The sequence below is a fragment of the Falco naumanni genome, chromosome 1 (assembly GCF_017639655.2).
Source record: "Falco naumanni isolate bFalNau1 chromosome 1, bFalNau1.pat, whole genome shotgun sequence".
Classification (NCBI taxonomy): domain Eukaryota; kingdom Metazoa; phylum Chordata; class Aves; order Falconiformes; family Falconidae; genus Falco; species Falco naumanni.
In genome coordinates, this window is record NC_054054.1 from 79,186,231 (window position 1) to 79,212,155 (window position 25,925).

At 38.1% G+C, this 25,925-nt stretch overlaps 1 protein-coding gene across 6 annotated transcripts in view; it reads left to right on the top strand.

Moving 5' to 3' along the window:
- Positions 1-25,925, top strand: part of GRIA2 (glutamate ionotropic receptor AMPA type subunit 2) — a 98,438-nt gene that overhangs the window by 53,521 nt on the left and 18,992 nt on the right. For all 6 annotated transcript variants that reach the window (XR_005828905.1, XM_040600966.1, XM_040600923.1 and 3 more), the window contains exons 6-11: positions 1,451-1,612; positions 18,389-18,556; positions 18,843-18,947; positions 19,664-19,774; positions 20,893-21,099; positions 21,601-21,971. Coding sequence is in view for 5 of the 6 variants with exons in the window: in XM_040600966.1 (XP_040456900.1) it covers positions 1,451-1,612; positions 18,389-18,556; positions 18,843-18,947; positions 19,664-19,774; positions 20,893-21,099; positions 21,601-21,971 (1,124 nt within the window). In the remaining variant the exon portion in view is untranslated. The remainder of the gene's footprint in view (positions 1-1,450; positions 1,613-18,388; positions 18,557-18,842; positions 18,948-19,663; positions 19,775-20,892; positions 21,100-21,600; positions 21,972-25,925) is intronic.

Consider the following 25,925-nt stretch of genomic DNA (forward strand, 5'->3'; position numbering starts at 1 on the left):
GGCAAAGAAGCATTATACTCTAAAGGCCTCTTTAAAACCGGAACAGTGGGGTTTCATTTTTTTTATTTATTAACTAATTTTTAGGATAAAGAAGTTAAGGTACTGATATTCACAAAGCACCCATAAAATTCTTATAAAATTTGAAAAATCCCCTAACTGTTAGTTGATTGTATTTTGCATTGCAAATGTTGTATAAATAGCATTTTGAGTCTTAAGGGAAATTAACAGTTTAGAAAAATTGCCTAGTGTATTTCGTTATGTTAACTGGTTGCTATTTTAGCCATTGCTTTCAGTTTGTAACAGTCAGCCCATAAGATCTAAAATTTACTGAATCTTGTATTGTTAAGCTGTTTAACATCATATTTGTTTCCTACAGACTTATACAGTTTAAATGCATATTTTGTAGATCTTTTGTATAATATAGTATAAAATATATATGGTAATGATTTTAAAACTTTTTCTCTGTCAGAGAGGAAACTTATCTAGTACTTGTTCATATGCCATCTTCTTCACTGGTTCTACATTCTTTCTTCTTTTCTTGACTGTAATAGTGTGCTCCTCAAGTCTGATCAGTCAGTCAAGAAACTGATCTATTTTAAGAATAAAACATGCTGACAGATGGAGAAGAGGTCATATTATAAAATGAATGTTCCTGTTCAAACGTCAAGCTCACAATAATAAACTGAAGCTCACAAAAAAAACCTGAAGAAAGTTTTGTGATCCCTGTAGAAGTGTCTGTATTAGCATGTATTAGCATGCAGCAACACATCATTGATGAGTGTCATTAATATGCAATAATTAAAGAGCACCTCGTATAGCAATTGTAGCAACTTCTGATCATGTGGTCTGAAGTTGCTGCTTCTTTTTATGTCCACTCAGAGCATTTATTTAAACTGAAGTGTCTGAAATCAGTATTTCATGTAAATTAATTTGTATGATTATTTGGGACAAGTTAAAACAGAACATGGAGAACAAAACTTATGTACTATTTGCAAGAATGAGAAGTAGTTCTTCATACTGGAGGGAGGAGGCAGGGGATGGGACGTCCTTCCACATGCTTTAGTGTTCCTAAGAGGACCCAACGGTGGCTGTAACTATTTCTGGCTAAAACTTGCTTGCCTGACTTACTCATGTCAGTGTTCCCTTTCTCACTGAAGCAGTCCCATTGAAATTAACAGGATTGTTTAGGAAACTAAGCATGGCAAGGACAGATCCACTCAGCTCTTGCTCTGTAAAGGTATATGTCTAGTGAGCAACAAGAGGCATTGCTGGCTGGCAGAGCTGATGGCTTAATCCTGGCAGACCACGATTTAAACTTGGATCCTGTTTGAGGAAATTGTTGGCTTACACTTCTGCAGTAGAAGTCATATGGTAACTCTTTATTTGTATATACTATTGAGAGATCTGCCAAAACTGTTGGAGTAACAGATGTAATGTTTTCTGTGCCCAGGGATTTACCGATGGAGATTTGTCCAAAATTCAGTTTGGAGGAGCTAACGTCTCAGGATTTCAGATAGTTGACTATGATGATCCTCTAGTGTCAAAATTCATACAACGTTGGTCAACGCTGGAGGAAAAAGAGTATCCTGGTGCACACACTAGTACAATTAAGGTATGTCTTACATTTGTTTTAACCATGACAGGTGTACAGGATAGGAGGGAACTGGTATAGAAGGACAAGAGACAGAGAAAACCCTTCAAAACTAGCAGTGCCAACACAGTTTTATATTTCTCTGGGGTACTTTTAATGTTCTCTATCATAAGACTATTTTAGCAAAGATACTGCACTGTCAAAAATGTTTAAGACAACTTCGGGTTTTCTTGTGTCACTGTAACTCTGCACCTGACAGCTTGTTAGGTAATTGTTTTGGATGTGATGATATATTAAGTATCTACTGACTTTTTTTGGTTTTTATCATTCTCTATGTTTGAAATGTTTTAAAGGCAAATATGCAGTCGTATGTAGGCTTCCAGGGAGCACAGATCTCGTGCTTCCTGATATAATCTCCCAAAGTAGTAAGACAGTTGCTTTGAGACAGATGCCTAAATCCTACAAATATTTTTAAAATGAAATGTTATGCCTGTGATACAGAATCATGGTCTGGTTTCAGGCCTGAGTGACATAAGATGTGACACGGGGCAAGCAGTTAAACGTCCTTACCTCAGCTTTTCCTCTGGATAAAACCAGGATAACAGTACCTTCTTACCTTCTGTAACCATTATGAGGGTCAGTTAGTGCTTGCAAGACTTAAAAAAAAATAATGCTATTTTAATGCTAAATAATTCTTCTTTCAAGTAATACAGTCAGAAATTTTATTAAGAATGGGTATACTTAAATAACTCTAAAACGACAGATAGAAGACAGATAAATGGCAAATGTTTTAGGCATAACATTTTTGGTACTACAGTTTGAACATGAAGCATATTCTTGATTTATAATGAGATGCATAAGAAGTTTCAGGAAGGAACAGAAGAACCATTTTTGAAATTCTTGGAACAAAAATCCTTTAAAGCATGCAACCTTCATTTAAAGTAAAAAATAAAGTTTGTAGGTTCCTTTTTTCTGAGGTCAAATTTGGGAGTGAATCAGTCAAAGCTAAGATTTGTCTGTGGTTATTTTTGTACTTTAAAATCTTTGTGACAGAATAAGTGAATTTCTCCTTTGAACTTTGACAATATAAACTAGTGCCTGTCATGCCTTTAGATACATGTAATATATGTATTGCTTTCATTTAGGCAAAAGGGAAAGGGTGTCGCTGTAGGTGATTAATACAATTCTTCTGTCTCTCTGATTCTTGAGTGTCCAAATCTACCTGCCTACCTACCAATGTTGCAGAATCAGAGTCTGGAAATAATCACAGTTAAATGAATGACTAAAGTAAAAAAGTCTAACTGAAACTAAGATGCAGTTTTTCTCATTGATAGAAAAATAAATCAGTGGGACACAGTGCTAAGGGTTCTGGTACTTCTGGTATTAGTTACAGTAGGGGGGAAATTGCATGTGCGTTAGATAAGATGAAGTGGTTGCAGTGTTTTAGTATAGCATCAAAACCTCTAACTTTGTCACAGGTATTCCCTTTATTTCTTCCTTGATAGGTCCCTTCAATTCTGCTAGAAATTCAAAGGGTTGAAGGACAGTACTTGGAATATCTTATGTTTTTGGGGTTAAATTCAATGAAAAAGGCTGATCTGTCTTCCTTTATATATATAGTCTGACCAAGGAGTATACAGGATTGTACTGATATTCAGTCCAGAGACTGAGACATGTAAAACTATCAGATAATTTATAAATGGTAGAGGCATTGATAGGTGGAAAAACGTGGATGTATATTGCAATGTTTGCAGATTGGTTGTATCAGTTACAGTATTTCTTTGTTTACCTTTCTATCTCTTGCCCTTATACACATATTACTTGTCATTTTTGCCTGCCATTACGTATAAGGACAGAGAGATGTCACATTTCATTCCCATCCTTGAGGGAGCTAGAGGCAGGGCGGAATCATAGAAATCATAGAACAAGGCAAGAAAGGTCTTGGAGCAGTCAGTCACCCAGCCCATCCTCGCTGCCTGGAGGCAGGATCAGATGTACTTGTGCAGTTCCTGTGGATAGTGATTTCACAGCTTCCCCAAGTGTTCTATTTCAAAGCTTAAATAGTCTTGTTTTCTTGGTTTTGTCTAACCTAAATCATCCATTATGTTGCCTAATGCATTACACCTTTATCTGTTTCTAATGGATATGAGGAAGTTCTGTCCTTCTGTATTTTAAGATGGCTGCCATATTTGTCCTTGATTTCCTCCCTGCTAAACTAAATAATCCCTTTTCCTTTGAATTTTTCTGCTCTCAGATCCTGTTTGTCATTTTGCTTTGAAACCTTTCTAATTGGTACCCGTTGTCTTTGAAATGCCAGACTGGGTACTGCACTGCATCTGAATGCTGTGCTGTAGAAATCAAAATAATGGCTTCATGTATCTCGGAGACAGTACTCTTTTCAGGGATTCCTTTTGTGTTACTCTTCCCCACCCACCCCATTTCCACCCCCCTTTTGTAAAAAAAATAAATTCTTCCCTTCCCCCCATCTGTTGAAATATATTTATCACGAGATACACGCTAATATCTAGATCTCTTTCTGCATTGTTTTTCTGAACTGCTGCCAATTTAGATGGTCTCATACCATATCTGTGCACTTGATCATTCCTTTAAAGTACAGGATTTTTCATCTGTTGTTGTTGAATTGCATTCCCTACCTGTCCTTTGTGAACATGCCATTCCTTTCTGTATTAATACTTTAGCCATGTTTGTTATCCTTTGCTTCTTGGAATAGTATATCAACATCTAACTTACTGAGCAGGTTAACTCACTCCATTTGTTCCTCCCGTGATCTTATGAACAACCTTTCTCCCCTTTTGGGTTTGAGGCAGTTATCTGAATTGTCTGTGGTTATAAATGAACTTTTGCCACTAGTTCCCATGGAATCTAGGGAGCTGTCCTTGCAAATTCTGCATGAAACAGGTAGGAAGGCTAATAGAAGCCCTGTATTACTAGCACAGAAACGGGAGGAGGTTACATGCCCCAAGCAGGTTATGTTATCCCTGGGATTGGAAATGTTACTTCATTGCAGGCAATGGCTTTGCAGCTGTGTTGTATTATCTTGATTTTGTAATCCAAAAGGAAGTATACATTCATTTTACATTACAAAGTGCAAGTCAATGGAATATGGCTGAGTTGGCTTGACAAGACCTATCACAGCATCCATGTATAGTCCTGAAAACTGAGAAAGACACCTCTTCTAAGAAAAAGTACATTTCAAAGAAATGTGCTCTTCAAGAAAGGAAAACATTGTTGAAAACCTGTTCCACAAAGGCCCAGAAGAGGACCAAGATCAAATTGTTTTAAAAGTGTATCTTCAGAATTTATAAAACATTAATTACAAGGAAATGCAGTCTTGGGATACAGATGAGAAGAGACACTCATTTGTTGCTGCACTGTACCTGTGCTGATAAAACCCACAAGATTTAAAGATTAAGCAAGACACTTAAAATAGTGCTTTGCTGTCTGTTTAAAAAAGGTCTTATCTTTCAGAAGTAAAGCTGATATGTTGTTTACCTCTGATAAATTTAAAATATATCTGTTGCAGCTGAGGTAGTTACCAGTCTCTGCATGCAATTCTAGAAGAGTTAATAATCCTGGTAAACTTCTTTGTAAAGTACCAAACAAACCTGCTTTTAAAAGTACAAAGGCTTAATAATAAGAGGCTGAAATTCCCTTTTGACCCACTATTGTGTATTTACAAGTATTGCTGGGCTTTCTGAGCCTTAGTCTTGTGTCAGGCTGTTATGTCCAAGGCAAACCTTTTGCTGTTTGGAAGGACACTGAAGGACAGCACACCCATTCACATCCAAATGTTCCAGCTTCCTAATCCAGTCTGTTTGGGGACAGCCTTTTGTATAATTCCAGAAAGAAGTTCAATTTGTTCCTCTTGAAAGCTAGTGAGGTGTGATAAGTTGTACTGGGTTTGCATGGCAAGGGTTTGGTAGCAGGGGGACTACAGGGATGGCTTCTGTGAGAAGCTGCCAGAAGCTTCCCCCATGTGCGATGGAGCCAATACCAGCCAGCTCAGGCGGACCCACCACTGGCCAAGACCGAGCCCATCAGTGATGGTGGTAGCACCTCTGAGATAACATGTTTGAGAAGGGGAAAAAAATATCTGCACGACACAATTGCAGCAGAAAAGAGGAGTGAGAATATGTGAGCGGAGCAGCCCTGCAGCCCCCCAGGCCGGCACAGGGGGAGGGGCAGGGGGTGCTCCAGGGCCGGAGCAGAGGCTCCCCTGCAGCCCCAGGGGAAGCCCATGGGGAGGCCGGCTGTGCCCTCAGCCCGTGGGGGTTAACGCTGCAGCAGATCCCACCCGCAGCCCGTGGGGACCCCACGCTGGAGCAGGTGGATGCCCAAAGGAGGCCGTGACCCGTGGGCAGCCCACGCTGGAGCAGCCCCTGGCAGGACCTGTGGCCCCATGGAGAGAGGAGCCCGGGCTGGGGCGGGTTTGCTGGCAGGACCTGTGACCCCACCGGGGACCCACGCTGGAGCCGGCTGCTCCCGAAGGGCTGCAGCCCGTGGGGGGACCCACACAGGAGAAGTTCATGGAGGGCTGTCGGCCTTGGGAGGGACCCCACGCTGGAGCAGGGGAGCAGCGTGAGGAAGACGGCAGAAGCAACCTGTGATGAAGTGATTGTAACCCCCATTCCCCTGTGCTACTCAGGAGGAGGGAGGTAGGGAAAATGCGGAGTAAAGTTAAGACCTGGAAGAAGGGAGAGGTGGGAGGAAGGAGTTTCAAGGTTTAGTCTTTGTTTTCTCATTACCCTACCCTGTTTTGATAGACAATAAATTAAATTAATTTCCCCAAGCTGAGTCTGTTTTGCCCATGAAGGTAATTGGTGAGAGATCTCTCCCCACCCTTCTCAGTCCACCAGCCTTTACTTATATTTTCTTTCCCCTGTCCAGCTGAAGAGGAAGAGTGATAGAGCAGCTTTGGAGGACACCTGGCATCCAGCCAAGGTCAACCCACCTCATCAGTACTAAGCTTAAAGCCCACAAGCATAAACTGGGAGCGGAGTTGCTGGAAGTAGCCCTGTGGCAAGTGCCTGGGGGTGCTGGCTGGCAGCAGCGCGGCCAGACCGCCAAGGGGGCAACCCACATCCTGGGGGGCATCCCAGTATAACCAGCTGGTCAGCAGAGGGGATTATCCCGCTGTATTCAGCACTGGTGCGGCCCGACCTTGAACACTGTGTCCAGTTCGGGGCCTTGACATTTAAGAAGGATGTTCAGGTCTTCAAATGTGTCCAGAATGTCACCAGCAACAAAGCTGGTGGAAGGGCTGGAAGGAATGTCCCGTGGGGAGCAGCTGAGGACTTTGGGCTTGTCTAGATGGGAGAGGAGGCGTCTGAGGGGCGACCTCGTTGCTCTCTGCAGCTCCCTGAGGAGGGGAAGGGGAGAGGGAGGTGCTGAGCTCCTGGGTGAGGAGCTTTATACTGGACACCAGGAAGCATTTCTTTACCAAGAGGTGGTCACACGCTGGAACAGGCTTCCTAGAGAGGTGGTCGATGCCCCAGGCCTGTCGGTGCTCTTAGCAACATGCTTTAACTTTTGGTCAGGCTGTTGGACTGGCTGATCGTTGCAGGTCCCTTCCAACTGAAATAGTTCATTCTAAACCCGTCCTGCTCAAGGGTGAGATTTTCTAAGAGCAGCCTTACGCTTGGTGTGTGCAAGAAGTATCTGAGAGAACTTGTGTATGATACATACAGAGTATATGTGCAGCAGGCAGCAAAGGCTTCGGGACTTTCAGGCTGAGGACCTGAAGCAGCTCAGACCCACAGAGGTACTGTTGTGCTGGAAGATGGTAACAACCTCAGTGCACATTGCAGGTGCTTTTGGTGGCTTCAGCTGCTTCGTGCAGGGGCATTTGTTTCAGGTGTTCAGAATTCATGCAATTGTATTTCAAGCTTCCTAATCTCTTCCACGCCCCGCCCCCCCGCCCCTGTCCCCAGTCAATGCATAGCTAAGATAACAAAATGATAGTTTTGTTTTGCCTTCTTGTTTTGCCTTCATCAGTTTCACATTTTGAAGTCTCTTTTTATAGTCTAGTCTTTTAGAAAATTATCACAAAATCTATTTTTTCAAAGATAATGTGATTCCAGAATTTGAAGTGTTTGCGTAGTAACCAAACAGTGTGTTGTTTATGATAAAATTGCAAAAGTTGAAAACTGCCTATGTGAAAGTGTAAGTCAGGAAGAGTGAAGCTTGTAATTGAAAGCTGATGGTTTAACTCTACTAGTGCTGCTTTACCTCAAGGATGGAATACAGAGAACCTGCAGAGAAATACAGAAGTACTTATTTACCTTGTAGAAATAATTAAAATTGAGATGACTCACTGATAATAGGAACAAAGAGAACAGTGAAAACGCTTCTTCAAACTGAAAATTCAGAAAACATTTGGTCTAGATATAGAAGATAAAGCAAATGTACATTATTTGTACACAATACCTTCATTTTGAGGCATTCCTCTTATGATTGCAGTATGCTGGAAAGTGTTTTTATAATACCAGGCATTTTAATAAAAATTATAGGTGATACTCTGTTGCAATTGCTACAGTATTAGTAGAAAAATATGATTGATTATGCCTGAATTCAAGTAGATTATAATGATTTATAAATAAAATCTTTAAAATATTAGTTAATTTCAGTATTTATTATGTGATTTAATCAGGAAATGAACTGTGGGTGGGGTGGCTGGGGTTTTTTTATTATTTTTTAATTAAAGTGCCCTGGTAAAAACTGTAGATATGTGAATTTTTTCTGCCTACATTTTACAGTCGTCATGTTTTTGTTTCCTGGGCATAAAAAATATACACCTAGCAGCTGGTGTTCCAGGTACCTGGTTTCACTGGACTTTTGAATCCCAATATTCAACCTTCTCTAATTGCAAAAATATATATGAAAAATATGGATGTAAGAAAATTCAGCATTAAAAGTCTTACTTCTTTTTTAATAGCTTAAGGCTTTTTTGCATAAGCAGTCACTCATTCCAGCATAGTTGGTTTGTGTTTGGTTTTGTTTTTTTTAAAGAAGACTCAATTAACGAATGGAACATTTAGTCTGTGCAAGCAGTGGGTGGTTTGAGGCAGTATCTGCAGATTTGTCTCAGATGTACGAAGAGCCTATTGACCCAGATCCTTTGATCCTGCAAGTAAAAGTGGCTGTACTGTGCTAAAGCAACAGTATTTGCCAGACTTAGAAAACTACAGAGCCAGATCCTGATGTCCCTACGCAGCTCTGTTTCTTTGAATTTGAATCTACTTATTCTTAGTGATGGTAAGTGTCTAAGGAACTTCAGCCAACAAAGTGGATTTCTCCTGCCTGTTTTCCTGGGAACTCTTTATCACTTTTTTTTCAATTGGCAATTCACCTGAATATAGTTAATAGAAACAGAAGAGAGCTGCTATTCCTTCGTGCTCCATGTGTTCAGCAAGATGAGGCATAGCTCTGGCCTCACTGAGGCCAATGTCATTTAGGACAGGAGAGCTTGGTGGAGCAAGGGGGATAAGAGAAGGGGGGGGGGTGATAAACGAAGCTGAAAGTAGGAGTAGTAGGAATGTGTCAGTCAAAAAAAGGGGTTGGCAACAAGGGGAGTCTGCTGGGATGTAGGTGGAAGGCACAGAAGGGTGGTGGCAGCTCGGAGCTGGGGAGGGGTCGGTCTGTATGGGGGGAGTAAGGGAGGAGGAGAAGCACTGAGCATGGCTTACATGAACAAGGAGAGGAGACACCGAGGGTTACTGCTGGGGCAGGGCTGGTACTGGAGACCAGTCCAAGGGGGTAGCTGCCTGTATAGCCAGTATGGGGTGGCACAAAAGCAAACATGAAGTGTTGATTAGTGTCTGACGGTAACTATTTCTTGGTAAAACCAGCAGCCTGGTAAGGTTGGTGTATTTAATTCTGTTAGCATTTGACTTGGAATTAGATCAGAGCAGACAGGAGGAAGTGTTTCATCTTGAGACAAAAGGCAGATACTTGTGCTGGTTGGGGTACGTGAGAATTGATATTGAAAATGATTTAGTTTTGGGGGGGTTATCTTTCTTCTTAAATGTAAGACTTAAATAATTGCCATTAGTTTTAAATGGCAGGTTTGGGAAATCTGTAGAACTGCAGCATGTATGATAACTCAGATCGTGGGTGGGTTTTTTTCCTCCGCCCCTGTAAGTGGATTTGTGCAAGATGTATTGTAATACTGAGTCCAGGTACACCTCCTACAGATTGTTACAGAGAATGGTGATGATCCAGAATATATTAAAACCAAATTAAAAGATCACTTAGTGTGGCTTTATTTAATAGGCTAGTCAGAAATTCAAATCTAAAGAATCTTCATATTAAATTCCAATTTGGAATACTTTCTGTTGTAGTGTTGTTCAGCTTCTAGGGTAAATAATTTATTTCCAATAATCTATATAGGACTTTCTGTGGACTATGAGTAAAACAATACAGCTGAAGAGCCTAATGGAATTTTCAGGTTCTTACTATTCATATAAGTATTGGTCATTTTATAAACCAGAATGATTTAATCTCTAAACTCTCTTCTACCATTTTCAGTAAATGCACCAACCATTAATTATTCTACTAGAAAATTATCTAAATACATTTTTATGATCATCTCAATAACTTTGTCTTGGTTAAAAGCTTAAATTTAAGGTATTTACCATCATTAATAATGCTTGGATGGCCATTTTTATCATAAAAAGAGCAGACATTTAAGACTATTTCAGTAAATATTTTAGTAAAAGAGCATTTTATATTTTAAAATTTATATCTGCTGTAAGTCATATGCTTATGGATTTATGGCTAACGTTAACTTTTAAAGAGGAAGTGACTTTTGTGATAAATTCCTGTGTTCTAAAGAGATTCAAAGTGTATTTTTAGGGTAAAGCAGTGAAAAAAAGAAAAACACCACCACCCCACCACCCCAAAACAGCAAACAGCTACCACCCAAAAAAAGAAAACCACACCACAAAACCACCACTTTAAACATTCATACTAGTTCTTTCAAATCCATTTCTTACAGCATGATTTTAACAGGGAAGTTGTTTGTCTTCCTATTTGTATGTTTTATTCTCATCTACTGCTTTAAATTTCCCTACTTGGTCTGTTTTCACTGTTAGAATCACAGGCTTCAGGTTTTGCTGCTGGATCCCGCTGATTTTATCATCGTGAGGAGCGACATACTTTTCTCTAGCTTAGCCTTGAAGAAAAAGGTTTTTACGTATTCATAGGGTGTCAATTTAAAAAGCATATGTTCTTTGTGTTTACAGTAAATTAAAGGTGATTTTATCATCAGTGGCATTGCTGTTTTGCAAGTGCATTCAGTTTAAAGTTAATTACACAAATAATTGTAAAATCTTATTTGTCAGTATGTGTATTTTCCACAGGCAGTGGCATAGATCAGAAAACAACATCTTTTGTTTTTCCGGTGAAATGCTGTGGGTTCATATCCAAATAATTGTTTTTATTATTTCTGTCAAGCTCTGTGGATTCAAATCCAAGTAATTGGGTTTAATTTTTTGTCAAGCTCTGTGGTTTTTTGGAGATAGAAAGTTCACCAGGACTAAGCTTTAGGTTTGAGGATTAGGAGGGTTTAAAAAGCTTCCGGGAAAATGGAAAAGAATAGGTCAAGAATTAAGAGAGTTCTTAAGGAACTTAATAAAAAGAAGTGAGTTCAGGCTAGTAAACTTTTCAGCCATTGAGTAATGACTGGATATTTTAAGAAGCTCCGTGATTTGAGGTTCAAAGAAGTTGTTACACAAATATAGTGAATGTACAATTCACATTTGTGCAAATATGGAAATTATGATTACAGTTGTTTCTGCCTTTATCATAAGGAGAAATTAGGTGTTCTGATTTATTTAGTTTTAATTATTTAGGCTTTTTTCAGAGGGAGGAGGAAAGGTATAAGGTAGAGTAAGAAGATACAGTGTGAAGATTTGCTTTAAGAGCTACTGTACTTCTTTCAAGCTCTTGTTTTCATACCTGATATTATTCTTTCTCATTAAGAAGTGTTTAAAGGAAAGATGTGTTTGTATTGCAGCACAGTATGACAGATTTAGAAAAAAAGACTACAGTTGTGAACAGTTTTCTGGTTTCTTTGTTTTGTTTTTAATACTAGCATGCAAGCTGCCATGTTTTTTTAAATGGCACTGGCTGGGAGAGCACCTTGCAGACCTTGGTGTCTGCTTCAGTATTTCACTGATTTTTAATTGCTTATACATGATTATTGGAGCAACAGCAAAATAAAAGCCTTGTCCAGCAGTGCACTGTGCTATGCCATCATTACTGAACACTCTCTGAGTGAACAATATTGAGTTGTCTCACCAGCTGTGCGCTTCGGATCCATTTGCCATGATCAGCAGAAGCTGGGGCACTTCTGAAAGCACCTGTCCATCTTTCTGTGGGCACAGGTGGTTTAGTTGAAACAAAGGCAAAAGGATTTTGAAGATTGTGGGACACGGCAGAGATCTTTGCAATGCATTTTAGAAAATAAACGGGGCACAATGTTAGGTTAATTTGGCCTTCTGAACAATGGAAGGGATAAATTCCCACACAACTTTGCTATTAGCACTCCTGAAGGAGTGTAAGACATGCATGCTGACTTTCTTTTGAACGGAAAAAGGTCTGGAACTTCAGGAGGTCCATATGCCGGTGCCATTAATAAGTTCTGGCATTGTTTTGCTTCCTCCTGGAAGACAGAGGGTTTACTTTGTTGCTAAGACTTTTGTCCAGATCTGTAATTTTTCTCTTCTCTGACTTCTTTCTCCTATTTTGAGGAAACATCTGTTTCACAGTACTGTTAGCTCTTCTTTTTGGCTATTGCATTACATCTCATGGAAGACCAAAGTACTTTAAAACCTCTGTCCTGAGTGTAAAATGAAGAAAAGAAGGAAAAGAGGGGAGGTGGAAGGTACCTGCACTCGTTTTTTCTGCTGAATTAGCAGCTCTGATGACTATAGTGAGAAGAGTGTTCTTCTGGTTTGGAAGTAATCTGGAGGGAGGAATTACAGTCCAGGAATCTCCTTCCTATTAGACTGGCAGGTGAAGTAGGTAGAAAGGCCGAGCACCTTGGGGTTCCTAAATCTTGTGATCTTTGCTATAGTCAGTTTTGAAAGGAGTGAAAGAAGGTCACTTTCCGTATAAGTACCCTGCAGTGGAAGTGTCAGGATAATTCAAGTGCCCTGTTCTTGCCAGCGTCTGCTGGACCTGCTATGAACATGTCTTTGCAATAGGCATTAGGCTTCCTGGGATGTAGATCAGGCAGGAGCGTAGCTGATGGGCTAGAAACCAAAGCTGTTCTGGGTGTGACCAGAAAGCAGCACTTCTAAACCAAACAAGGAGATACCTGGAGAGCATAAACACATCACAAAATCAGCAGGTTTTCGTAAATTTTTCTAAGGTGTCAGGTTGCTTTAAGGCATACTTTGCATCTGCCCAAAACATTATGACATTTCAGAGGAAAAATACCTATTGTTTGTTTAGCTCTTTTGTGCACACAGAATGCTTGATTTACATTTAAATAAAGGCTATCATCAAAACGTAAGTCAGTCAAACCCTACAATCTTTGGAAACAACATTTAATAAAGATAGTATATTTGTTAAGGTAAATAGGGCTTGATCTCGAACTCCATCTTTACTGAGATTAATTTAAAAAAAAACTTTTTTAAAGGTCCGGTCATTTTACATTTTATTAATTTCTCGTCCCCTTTTAGTCAGGACCAGGACTGTTATAAAAAAATGTACAAATAATCAGTTGATATTTCCAAATGTATTGCATACATATGCGATTATTTTCAGCTGGAAGCAAGTCTGTTGTAAAGGCTTTCATTTTTCACAAGAGCTTAATTCCGTTATAAAGATCAAAGAGGAATAAGCTGGAGTTCAGCCTCTCCTGGGCTCCCCGACCTCTGCCTCCTGTGTCTGGTGTTTTGAAACATGCCCATAGGTAATGGAGATGCTCCTGTGCTTAAAGTCCATTTGCGTTTGAATGCAGCCAGCCCAACGTGCTGCTTCATACAGGCTCCCATTCATGCTAATGCCTGCACAGAACAAATGAAAACAATGTGTGATTATGGGCACAATTAAAAGCCATCTGGATTTACAATGACATTTAGTGTACAACATCTGACAACGACTCTTATTTCTATTGGAAGTAACAATTTGCATTCCTGTGCTCTGTCCTGACAGTATGCAGAGCATCACAGGAGATCCTGAAGAAGGTAGTTTCCTACCAATTAGTGAATTTTCCGCTGTTTCATCTGTCAGACCACTTTCAAATGTTTTCCAAAGTGTGTAATGCTATCCATTCCGAAATAGCCTCCAGATATATTAATTAAAGACAGACCCTTAAGAAATAGGTGCTTGACTTGCGCTAGTTTGACTACATTGAAAGTCACAAGAGGTAGTTACCTAATTCCTTTACTAGTTCTTGGCACATAAATTTGTCTCTCATTCTTTTTGCTTGCGGGTTTATATATGTATGTACCTATTTTTTAATCAAAATCAATTTTTTTAAATGTATAAAATATAAAAATGTAGGAGTGCTTCTATATCTATATACACATCTCTAGCAGGTACTTCTAAAATTACAAACAATTTGACAGAGTTTTGTGAATATTTTGACCAAAAAGTGCAATTATATACAAAGTACTATGAAAAGACAGTTTTGCTTTAGTGATACTTACTAGCATTCAAGTAGGGAAATACTTTGCTGTGGGGAAAAATGCACGGAATTCATATGAGAGATTTTATTGAATATAATTATCAAAGCAAAATAAAGCTGTAACATATTAAAACAAGGGACTGTTTGATATCCCAATTTAGTCTGTGTATAGTGTAGTGAAGTATTAACAAACAAGGTAAAAAAAATGTGTAGTGAACCACTGGAAAAATATTACTAGTATAGAGCAGTAAACTGAATATTTAATATACTCACAACCTACAAGGACATACAGTTTGTATCTTCACTGCATGTGATGTACATTTGTTGGTACTAAAGCATATTTAAATTGTTTAAATCTAAGGAAAAATGCTAAACTTTTGCTTATACCTATTGATTCTACTCACCTGCTGTTGCAACAAAGAACATTTCCTGTATTACCTCTCTTTGGATCTTACCTCTCTCTAAGGGAAAACGTTTGTATGTGATTTTAGACCTCTTTTCTCTTAACCTCTGTTGGTGACACAGTGTCCCTTCTGCTATTCCAATAACAGCCCCTACACATGGTGAGGAACCTTCTCCTGTGCCTCTTTCAGACTGATTTCAGCCTTCTTGAACAGTGTTTCACCTGGACGTGCCGTTGTGGCAGAGGTCTCCCTAGTGTCTCGTATACTAGCAGGCCTTTCTTTGACTGCTGGTAGAGTCTGCCCAAAATACCCTGTTATTGTGTTTGTATTTCTTGCTGTTGTGTTAGGTTAGGGCTGAATGGCAAATTCATAGTCCCCTTGAGTGGGTTTAATTCGGGTTTAGTGTGTCTACGGCACAAACATATGTATCTAAGCTGACCACCCTCGACTCCTCCAGTAGTCTCGGAAGCCACTGGAGATCAAATTAATGACATCTAAGGCATGAGTCATTTCATCTTAAAGGAGGTGGCTAACAGGTCAAATGAATCACACCTTAAAATGCTTGTTTCTCTTCTCTGGCTGTAAAAGAAACAATTAGTACGTCAAGGATAGATTTAGACATTGGAGATATTCCAATCCAGAAAAAAAACCCGACTTTTTTTTCTTCTTTTTTTGCATTTCTCTCTTTTCCACTGCCCAGGTATGTTCTTTTAATGTTATATTTTAAATCTCTAAGCATATCTCTCAACTTTGTCTTCAGCACAGGGACAGCATTGGGTTAAATGCAGGACTAACAGGCTAACATTACATCTTTTTGTAATACCTTACAGCTTTAAAATACATATACAAAAAAAATCTTGTGCTTCTGGTGGTGTCTCATGCAATTTCATCTTCAGAAGATCCAGTTACTGGTTGTACAAAATAGGGTACTGGGCTTTTTAGTTAAGGATTTCTGGTATCTTCTCAATTACTGGAAAACAGCTAAAGTTAGAAAATTCAACATCCTGCCAGTTTTTCTTGAACAGTGCATGATTAATATCTTCTGCTTAGTCTGGGAGGACTTTGGTTTTACTTTTCAAATTCATCTTTGCAGTTGCAGCTTACAAATTTTAGTAAGATCTATAGTACATTATAAATCTAAGTGGTTTCTCTTCTTGGCAATTAGTGCATTTATTTATTTAGAGAGAATTCTTTTCATATGACGTGCGTGCAACCCGTGTTTCATAGCAAATAACATGAAGTCCTTAGGCTCTTCAGTGCATTATATTATAGTTCATAGCCAGCTTATTATTATCATAGTTCTAGAAATACGAGAAGTGAGATTATTTTTTGCCTATTCTTTGCCATGTTTTAATTAATACAGGTGATTCTGTAGGAAGTATAGGTTAGTACTTATCCATTTTGTATTAAAGTTGCTGATTTAATCACGTAAAGTTGAAAGGAAGTGAAGTTAGGAGGTTTACACTGCTGTAAAACTAGTAGGCTGTAAGAGCCCATCCCACTTCCACAGAATAATATTCCAAATAGTGCTCCCACTTATTTTAATAGTGCAGATCAGGATGTGGATGCATCTCCAGTATAAAACAAAGTGAAGGAGGACAAAGCTAATGAATCCTTGAACTTAGGACAATTTTATTTGTTACACAGACACAAACGCACACAGCCACCCCTCTGCACAAGCAGGTTGTCGGGCTGTCACTTCTTGTTTATGGCAACGAGTTCACTTTGGTTTAGTTTGTCAGCTTGACATCTATTCATTAAGCTACGGATAGTTTTAATGAGCCCCATGAAGGTTATTAGGAGCTGAAAGTGTATGCAGAAAAAAGCAGTAAGAAATAATGCATGGGCTGTTTGCTTTCATGGCATCTCCAACAACACGAAGGTGTAAGATGCTTATAAAAGATTTTGAGATCCTTAGATTAAGGCTGACAAACTAAATTAAAGCATGTGGACTTTATGTATATGGTGATGTGTATACATGTACAGATATATATTGGTAGACAAAGCCCTACACAAACTGAATATATGACTGAGTTGTGAGTATTCAGGCCAGTAATTAATTACTATAGAGTTAATATTCTTGAGATGATGCGTTAAACATATCCCAATAACCAAATGAAACAGAATAACTGATTTAGATAGCACTGTAATATCTCAATTTCAAGCTCTTATTTTCTCTGCTACCTGAAGTATGTTTTGGTGGTTAATGTCCGTGCTGTATCCAAAGTTTCTTAAAAATGCTAGTGTGGAGGAATATGTTTCTGTACTGCAAAAAGCTACACTTAAAGAAGTATTGCTTGTCAGTCCTAAATAAATGAGTCCGGGTCCTTTCCCTTCTCTCTGTTACCTTCTCTCCTCGTCCCGACATCCATGTCCACCACTTAATCACTGCTACTCCAGTAGTAGCAAGTAGTATCGGCTCCAGCCTGTCTTTCACTTCATTCTTCTGCTGTTCTGATCCCTTTAAAGATTTCCATACAAGTCACTGAGAGAACTTTCTTGAGAAGATTCATATTAATCACCCAGTAAGTTTTATATATCTGAAAAAAAAGAGTTCCACCTTCGTTTTCTTCCTTTCCAAAGTCTAACAATTGCGTACAGAGATGACCTCAATTCAGGAGCCTGCCTTGGTTACAAGAGCCTTCTGCATGACTTGATCTACCTAATTAAAATTCTCATTAAAGTCTGAGCCATTGAAGCAAAGAGCCAATATATCATTTCTCTCTGCTTTATAGTTTATATATTTTCAGCATCTAATAGCCTTCATAGGGATCATTGCATTCATTCATAAGGCTGTAAGAAGTTTTATTCTGGCCCATATTTCCAAAACTGTCCCTTCTATTTGACATAATTGCAGTGGTTTGGGCTCATAAAGCCCATACAACAAAGTCCTTGGTGTATGTGCACATGTGGTTTCTGTTGAGTTCATTAGTCCAGCGACTGAAGAATTTTACATCTTAAGATAACCGCTTTTGACTGCTTGGCGCCAGTTCTGATGCATGCAGTCACAGGATTCCTCCCTGGTGGCTCGAAAGTTGTAAAGCTCCTTAAATTGTGTCAGACTAGGAACATGGGGCTCTTCCTCACCAGTACTGCTCTTTGAGGGGCAGTACTTCTTCCAGACGTCTCCGCCCAAAATGTGGTTTTGCATGGTGTTGACAAGGTATTGCACGCTTGAAAATAGCTACCCCTGAGTTTTTATATTTAACAAATAAGTTAAGCACACATATATACAAGTGTATGCTGCTTGCGTTGTTGTGTATGTATGTGGGAGGAGATGGAGCCTAGAGATCTGTATATAAGTGCATCTCTGTGAAGAGTGTAATCAGAGGAACAGTTGCTTATTTTTAGAGGCTAAATCAACTTAAATAGTGGATTTTTATTTTTTTTTTTGTCTTTCACCTCCATGGAGTTCCAGCCATATCTGCACACAGAAACGTGTCACACTTGTAGTGATAAAGAAATGTAATTCATACTGAAAAACAGTTGTAAATCCTTCAATGTAGATTTATTAGCATTGCCTCTAACCATTTTGATGGAGAACACTTCATTAATTTGCATAAATGCCCCTCAGAGGGTAGTGACCTCCAAACTAAAGAAAAACTGGTCTGAATTCAAGTATATCTTTTTGGTTTTATTTTTAATGTTTCTGTGTTTAAGGGATTAGCAAAGGTATGGGAAGGTATAGTGAACCCGAAGCTGTTTTTTTAATTAAATATTTTCACTTCTTTTCAGTATACATCTGCTCTGACCTATGATGCTGTTCAAGTGATGACAGAAGCTTTCCGTAATTTGCGTAAACAGAGGATTGAGATCTCCAGAAGAGGAAATGCTGGAGATTGTCTTGCAAATCCAGCTGTACCCTGGGGTCATGGTGTAGAAATAGAAAGGGCATTGAAACAGGTAGCTTCCCTGGAGTGAATGCTGGAATGAGTGCATGTGTGAAGTTCTCTATAAATGCTTGAAACAAACCTTGCAGCCTCCTAACCAGCCTGGATCTGGCTGGGAATAACGTGGAACTGAGCTCCTCAGGAACGTGTCTCATACTAAGATAACATATTGTGTTTGGAAAAGAGTCTAAACTGGATATTTTTGAAATAGCAGTAATCATTGGTGGAAATACAAAGTGCATTTTCTAAAAAAGAAACAAAACTTAATTCTTCTACCGCTTTCATCTTCATCTATATAGGTTCAGGTGGAAGGTCTAACAGGAAATATAAAGTTTGATCAGAATGGAAAGAGAATCAATTTTACAATAAACATCATGGAACTCAAAAGTACTGGTCCTCGGAAGGTAATTTGAATTGTCTTACAGTGTCTTTAAAGGTTTTATGGTGCTAAGCAACAGGTTAAGGTAGGTAGTGAAACACTACAGATTAATTAAAGCATGAGTTGTGATAATATTTATCCATAGGTGTATTCCACAACCGTCTTGCAGAACAAAGTAAAAATACGTATTATTTCTTTCTAACCAATATAAGTTGTTCTTTCTGGTAAGTACTACATAAGAATATTTTTTCTTTCAGCTTTGTGGATTAAACTTTTTGCTTTCTGATCTGAATTGCTAAATGTGAGCCAGTATTTGGGGAAATATGCTTCTGAATGACAAATGCCGAATCAGCTTTTCAGCGATGTTTCTTTAAATGCGATTATCTTTCTGCTCTAATTCCAAACCTTTCAGGAAAAGCCAGTTTCTCATGTCTTCCAAATCGGGAGTATTTCGTAACCTGTTCAATCGTACAGTGTGTGATGCTGATACTAAAACCTGTTAATATGTGAATAAAAATGGTATACCTGTGTTAGATAAATTAATGTGAACAAATATTGTTAGTTCAATCCTTTTATTATCTGTTATAGTCTTTAACTCTATAAATGGAAATATTTACACTGGTAAATCCATAGCTAAAATAGTTTGTAAGCTTAAATCGAGGGTATAGCAATAATATGTTTCACCTTTTCTATGAAAGTTCATGTTCACTAGTGTCTGTGCATCCTATAAACTCTCTTTAGATTGGATATTGGAGTGAAGTGGACAAAATGGTTGTGAATCCTCTTGATGGCCCTCTTGGAAATGAATCTTCAGGACTAGAGAATAAGACTATTATTGTCACCACTATTTTGGTAATTAACCTCATATTTTGTCAGAAGACAGTCTGTCCTACAGTGATTTCTTTCTCGTCATTGTGTTAGTTTAAATATACTGTCTTTTTATTATTTGAGGTTGTGACCTGTTACTCATTATGATACATAAATAAAATGTGAACATTAAGGAAATGTGCTTCAGTATGCAGTTTTATTCTGTAGAAGACAAGTTGTCATTGATTTAACGTTCTAGAAAACTAAAATTTTCAGACCTGAAAATGGAAATTTAATACTTGCTTTCAAAGGAGAGGTGCTTTGTCTGAGACCAGAAACATAGTTTTAGAGAACAGATTTTGCCAAACAGTGAAGAGACTGGTTCTTATGTTTCAGAATTATAGCTACTGTGGATTGGTGAAGTGTAAAATAAAACATTAAAAGTTGTGTTCTATTTGTCTAGAAAATTAACATCATGTACTGTCACAGAACAGCATGTTTCCGGAAGTTACACAGCTTCTTCACCAGTTTGGACAAGTCACAGGCTAGCGTAGGAATTTCACTGAATGCAAGAATAGTTAGGTAACAACTGAGCAAAGAGGAGATACGTTACTTTAATGCAATTTATGACTCATCAGCAGTTTTGCTGATGATAGAACTTTTCTGTGTAGTTACAGATACCTTAACGTATTGTTTGTGTAGTAATTCAATAAAGATATAGCTTGGAGAGCCTGAAGTATTTTCCCAGGAAGGGATGTGGTTGTGAAATAGGAAAGAATTTTCTTGTATTAAGACCACAAGAAAAGCGACTAAATATCTTTGCCTTCTTCCATCCAAACTGTGTGAGCGAAAGAAACTGATTTTGGAACTTTTTCTTCTCTGAATAACTCCTGTTAACATTCATGGTCATTATTAACATACTGCTGGGAATCACTATACCTGTAAGTATCGTTATTTGTGTATGGCTGTGGAGAATGCAGCTTTTAAATGTGTTAAGGACATGTCACACTAATAATTAATAGCTAACATATACATAGCATATATGATTCAGATGTTACCTACTCTCTTTTTGTCACATGTAAAAGGAAACATTAATCTATGACTTGCACAACTGAAATGTTTGTCTCTTTACCAAGTAGCTAAGGCAAGTTCTTTCTGTGCAGGAGTCCCCATACGTCATGATGAAGAAAAATCATGAAATGCTTGAAGGAAATGATCGATATGAGGGCTATTGTGTGGACTTAGCTACAGAAATTGCTAAACACTGTGGATTCAAGTATAAGCTCACAATTGTTGGGGATGGCAAGTATGGGGCAAGGGATGCAGACACGAAAATCTGGAATGGGATGGTTGGAGAACTTGTTTATGGGGTAAGAAAATCTTTTATTATAAAGCCATTAAAGATGACTAATGGAAGGAGTGGAGTTCGGTTTAGTTTTCTCTATAGAATAGAGGAAAATTGTGTAACTCCTTTAATAGAGAATTAGTAGGTTGTATTGACATGAAAAATTTTGAAAGCAAAGCACGGAGTTAGATTTTAAATGCAAATGAGGTTGGGAGGAAGTGACTGCATGTTTCATCTTTCTGAGCAAGTGAAAGACAATGTACGTTACTAACACTTTTAAATGTCATATGCTTTTAAAGGCGCGTGTGTAAAAAGGGAAGCTTGGAATTTGCCAACCATGTGATTATATGTATTGCAGTGAGAAGAGTTCCAACTAAAAATTTCTGAAATTCTCCGTAAGACATTCTTGGTGAAATGAATGTCACCAGCATCTCTGCTCTATTTTCCATTTGTGAAACGCAGTAGAAACTAAACCATTCTTTGGTCATCGTATTAGCTATTACTTGCTTTTTTTCTTCCTTTACAGAAAGCCGATATTGCAATCGCTCCGTTAACTATAACATTGGTGAGAGAAGAGGTGATTGACTTCTCAAAGCCCTTTATGAGCCTGGGGATATCAATAATGATCAAGAAGCCTCAGAAGTCCAAGCCAGGAGTGTTTTCATTTCTTGATCCGTTAGCGTATGAAATCTGGATGTGCATTGTTTTTGCCTACATTGGGGTCAGTGTAGTTTTATTCCTGGTCAGCAGATTTAGCCCATATGAGTGGCACACTGAGGAATTTGAAGATGGAAGAGAAACACAAACTAATGAATCAACTAATGAATTTGGGATATTTAATAGTCTCTGGTTTTCCCTGGGTGCCTTTATGCAGCAAGGATGCGATATTTCGCCAAGGTTGGTTACTCACCCATTTCAACTTTGTGCGTTTTTGGTCTCAGCCATCTCAGCGGGAGGAGGTTCATGGTGCATATATTTTCACTCTCAGAAAAAAAAAATTAATCGCTCTTTTTTTTCCCTCCTTCAAATCACAAAAGTCCTTGAAATACCAGCAGTTGTCTGTGACGTAAGGTCATGATGTGTTTGATCGATACTGTCTTAATGTCGATCGTACATTTGCCAAGTGAAGTTATATACACCATGCAGAGACTGTAAAATGCATAAGGTTCAAGTCATTCCATGCCTTCTTGGAGGGGTACCGTGTTTTTGCTGCATATTCCCATTTTACAGTTGACAGTACTTATTGTTCACAACTGTAATGGGAAAAAAGGGTAACACACTAGTCACGACCTACGCAGGAAGCACTTTCCCTCTAAAACTCACTGCATATTATAACACAGTTATTAACCCACTGGTTTTCTGTTGGAGAGCCTTCTGTAGGAGAGAACTGAATTAAAAATCATGTGATGGCTCCAATTTCATGTGAATAGTTGCAAAACGCTGCTGTTTTTCCATGGCCTAGTTCTAGAAAAGTCGCAAAGGAAGTGGCTTAAATGAATTTGAAGGTCCGTTTTATGTATGCATAATTCCTCATGGATTTTCACCTACTTTATAAGGGACAACTGTAAAGCACTTAACTTAATTTCTTTGCATCTCATTAAATATTCTATTTCCCTTGTGCAGAAGTGGTTCTAGCCTTGAGTCAGCAAAGTGGTAAGTAGGTAGGTAAATAACTACTTGCTGCTCGAAGGAACTATAGTAACAAGTGAAATAGGGCAACTGGGTTGAAGGAAATCAAATCAGAAGACCTACCTAATTATACTAAGCAATTTCACTTTCTTCCAAACAACCTAAAGAGAGACAGGGGACAGGTCAATTTCTGGCAGGTCTAGTGGCTAGTGTGCAAAATAAATTACACCAAGGGAGCACTTCTTAGAAGCTGTGCATCCCAAAAGGCAGCAGCAGGTTTTCAAGTTGTTCTACTGCAGAAATAGCAGAGCATTTCTTATCTGAGAACTTCAGCAATTCTGCGTAAAAGCTGGCATATCACAGTGAGATATGGCAGCTCTTATGATGGAAGACACAATGCATTTGGCATATAATACAGTAAGAACTGTATACAAGAAATAAGGCAGTGAAGAGAAAGCAAATTGTTTCAGGTCATGACAAGCTGATAATTTCAGTCCTGTGGGGTTTTTGTGTCGATTACATACTTCACAGGTTTAGTTGTCTGCAAAGTCCTCTATTAGCTACAAAATTATTTTTATTAAATCAAGGCCACAGTAGAATAATGATCTGTTGGCTTTTTTATCACTGATTTACTGGCTATTGAGGCATGACAAATGTTGTGCACAGTTTGGTAACTTTTCAAAGGTGATGTAAGAATAATGATACTAAATAGTCATAAAAGGTGCACAAAACTCAGTTTTGGAGATTCAAGGTTTAGTTTGTCAATGTTTAGTAAACAGCACTTTATTTCATTACAAACATTTTTGAGGAAAGGGGTTAGTTTGTGCATGATCTGTTTATTATAAAAAGAGAGAAGGGCTGAAAGCACCTCAGTTACTTTTGTTCTTGCACCAAAACTATCACTATGGAATTTAAACTCCCCAGCAAATGAAACGGAATAGATATGAAAATTACTATCTTCAGGCATCAGCAAAATAGCTTTGTGAAGTTAAATTTTGCACTATTTAACTACTGTCATTAATGAAAATGACAACCACTGTAAGAATCTTAGAGCAGGCAAGTAACTAGGGCTTCTTGACTCTGAAACAGAAGGTGATGCTGAGTAAGGCTGGACTACCTGGATCCTGGTCTGCAATAGCAGTCCCTGTGTCACTATCAAGGGGGGCACAGAAACTGTAGTGCAGAACAGAATAAGATATTATATGATAATGCTAACTTATAGCAGAGTTTTCCTCATCTTTTTTGGAGATGTGAGTGTACTCTCAGTACTGCCATACAATAAATACCTTTGTAAATATAAGATGTGGTGCACAAATTTAGGTAATTGTGCACAGAAATTAGTATTTGATGACCTGATGAATGAGGTGCTTGTAAAGTGGGAGTTCATACTAGCATATAATTATCAGTCTTCAGAAACTTTTTGAAATATACATAAAAAAGGAATGATTTATTTAACTGGGATGGACCTTATGGGAAAATTTTGAATATAAATGACACTCATAAAATTTTTACTTCTACAGTGTCATGTGGCAGCATAATGTCTGGAATAGCATTTAATTTATTCTTTTTTTACAAAGTCGGTGGCAGCTTTGTTTGCCGACATGGGCTTTTGGAGATTATTGTAATTTATAGCAGGTGTCATCTATACAATATAAAGTGCCATAAAATTGGTGGTTATTAAATACATATTGTCAGAGATTTTACCTTTCAAATATGTATTTACAGTATAGTTCAATCTTTTAATTGTAGTAGAATTATTTTATACTGAGATTACCTCCATGTCAAAATAAGTATGTGATATTTTTTCAAAGGTGACAGAAAATTTGTTTGCAGATTAATCTCAGTTTAGAAGGAATTTGAAAGTTTTTTTCTAAGGTCCTTTTTAATAACATCTTCTGGACCTTATCTGACTTGATTTTCATGTAGTAGAGTGAATTAGTGAGTCTGTTGTGACATGGAATAAATCTCTTAATGTCTGAATTATTACAGATATTTTATACACTAGCAATTAGTAAAAATGGTTTGTCTAGAATTGGTTCTATTTATTTTTTTCCCAGTTTAATAAGTCACCTGTACATAACTATCATGTTTAAATGTGCGTGTGTATATATATATATATGTATATATAGAGAGGGAGAGAGTTATATCTCTCTATCTCTAGATATATATATATTCTGTGCCAGAGTTAGTTTGAGGTCTCATTCACAATACAGTAGGCTGGGTGAGTGATTTGTAATTTGTTTACTTAATAGATAGAGGAGACATATCAAGACATACCTAAGCTACTGCAACGCCTTAGTACTAGACTTTCAACTACATGCACATTTCTGCCAAATAATTAAGCACATCTCCAAAGATTATGTACTCCTTCCTATAATGTCTTGTTTGGAAACAAAGTAGTAAGTAATTTCAAAGTTTAAAGGATCATTTTTAAAAAGTCAAGCTTGACAATAATGCAGTATCAATATTTCTCTACTATATAGTTTTCTAGTATTGAAACTCATTGAATTTCTTTAGTTGTGTGTTCTATACTGTTTCAGATATTTTCTTGAGTTCTCTTTTCTTCTCTCTTCTTGAGCAGGAGATGCAAAACAAAGATCCATAAGAGCCCAGCTGCTGCAGTTAAAAACATCAGATTATTATTATTTAAAAATATACTTTCTTCACCATTTTTCTGTACTATCACTGATTGTTTCATGTCTAGTCCCCAGTCTGTTAAATGCTTGTATCTTTCAAAAGTTGTGTGCACTTTTTAGTTTATGGGTATTCCTTGGGCCAGTTTTTATTGCAAATAATGCTATTTGTTTCTCAGTATAGATTATCCAGAGCAGCATAAGCCATTGTTTTGTGGAAATCAGTGTTTGTCTGAATGTCTTAGGAAAATAGGCACTTAATTAATAAGTGCATACTGATTTGTCTGAAAACACTGTTTCACTGATTTTGTTTGATCCTTTTCATAACGTCACACAAATTCACTTTGGAGGCAATGACGAGCTTACGTGTTCCGTATAGCATGTTATGATGGGAGCAGTTTCCTTTCAGGGTGTTCCGAACTTTGAAGAACTGGATCACTAAATTCTCCCTAAAGTAAACTCTGGAGTCCTGATTTCAGCAAAGTCCAGGAGATGTAGTGGAGTATGCCTTGATTTCCCATCTGATTAGTATGCAGAGCTGTGCTATGAGATAGCCTGAAACCCTTCCCTATAGTATAATGCATCATTT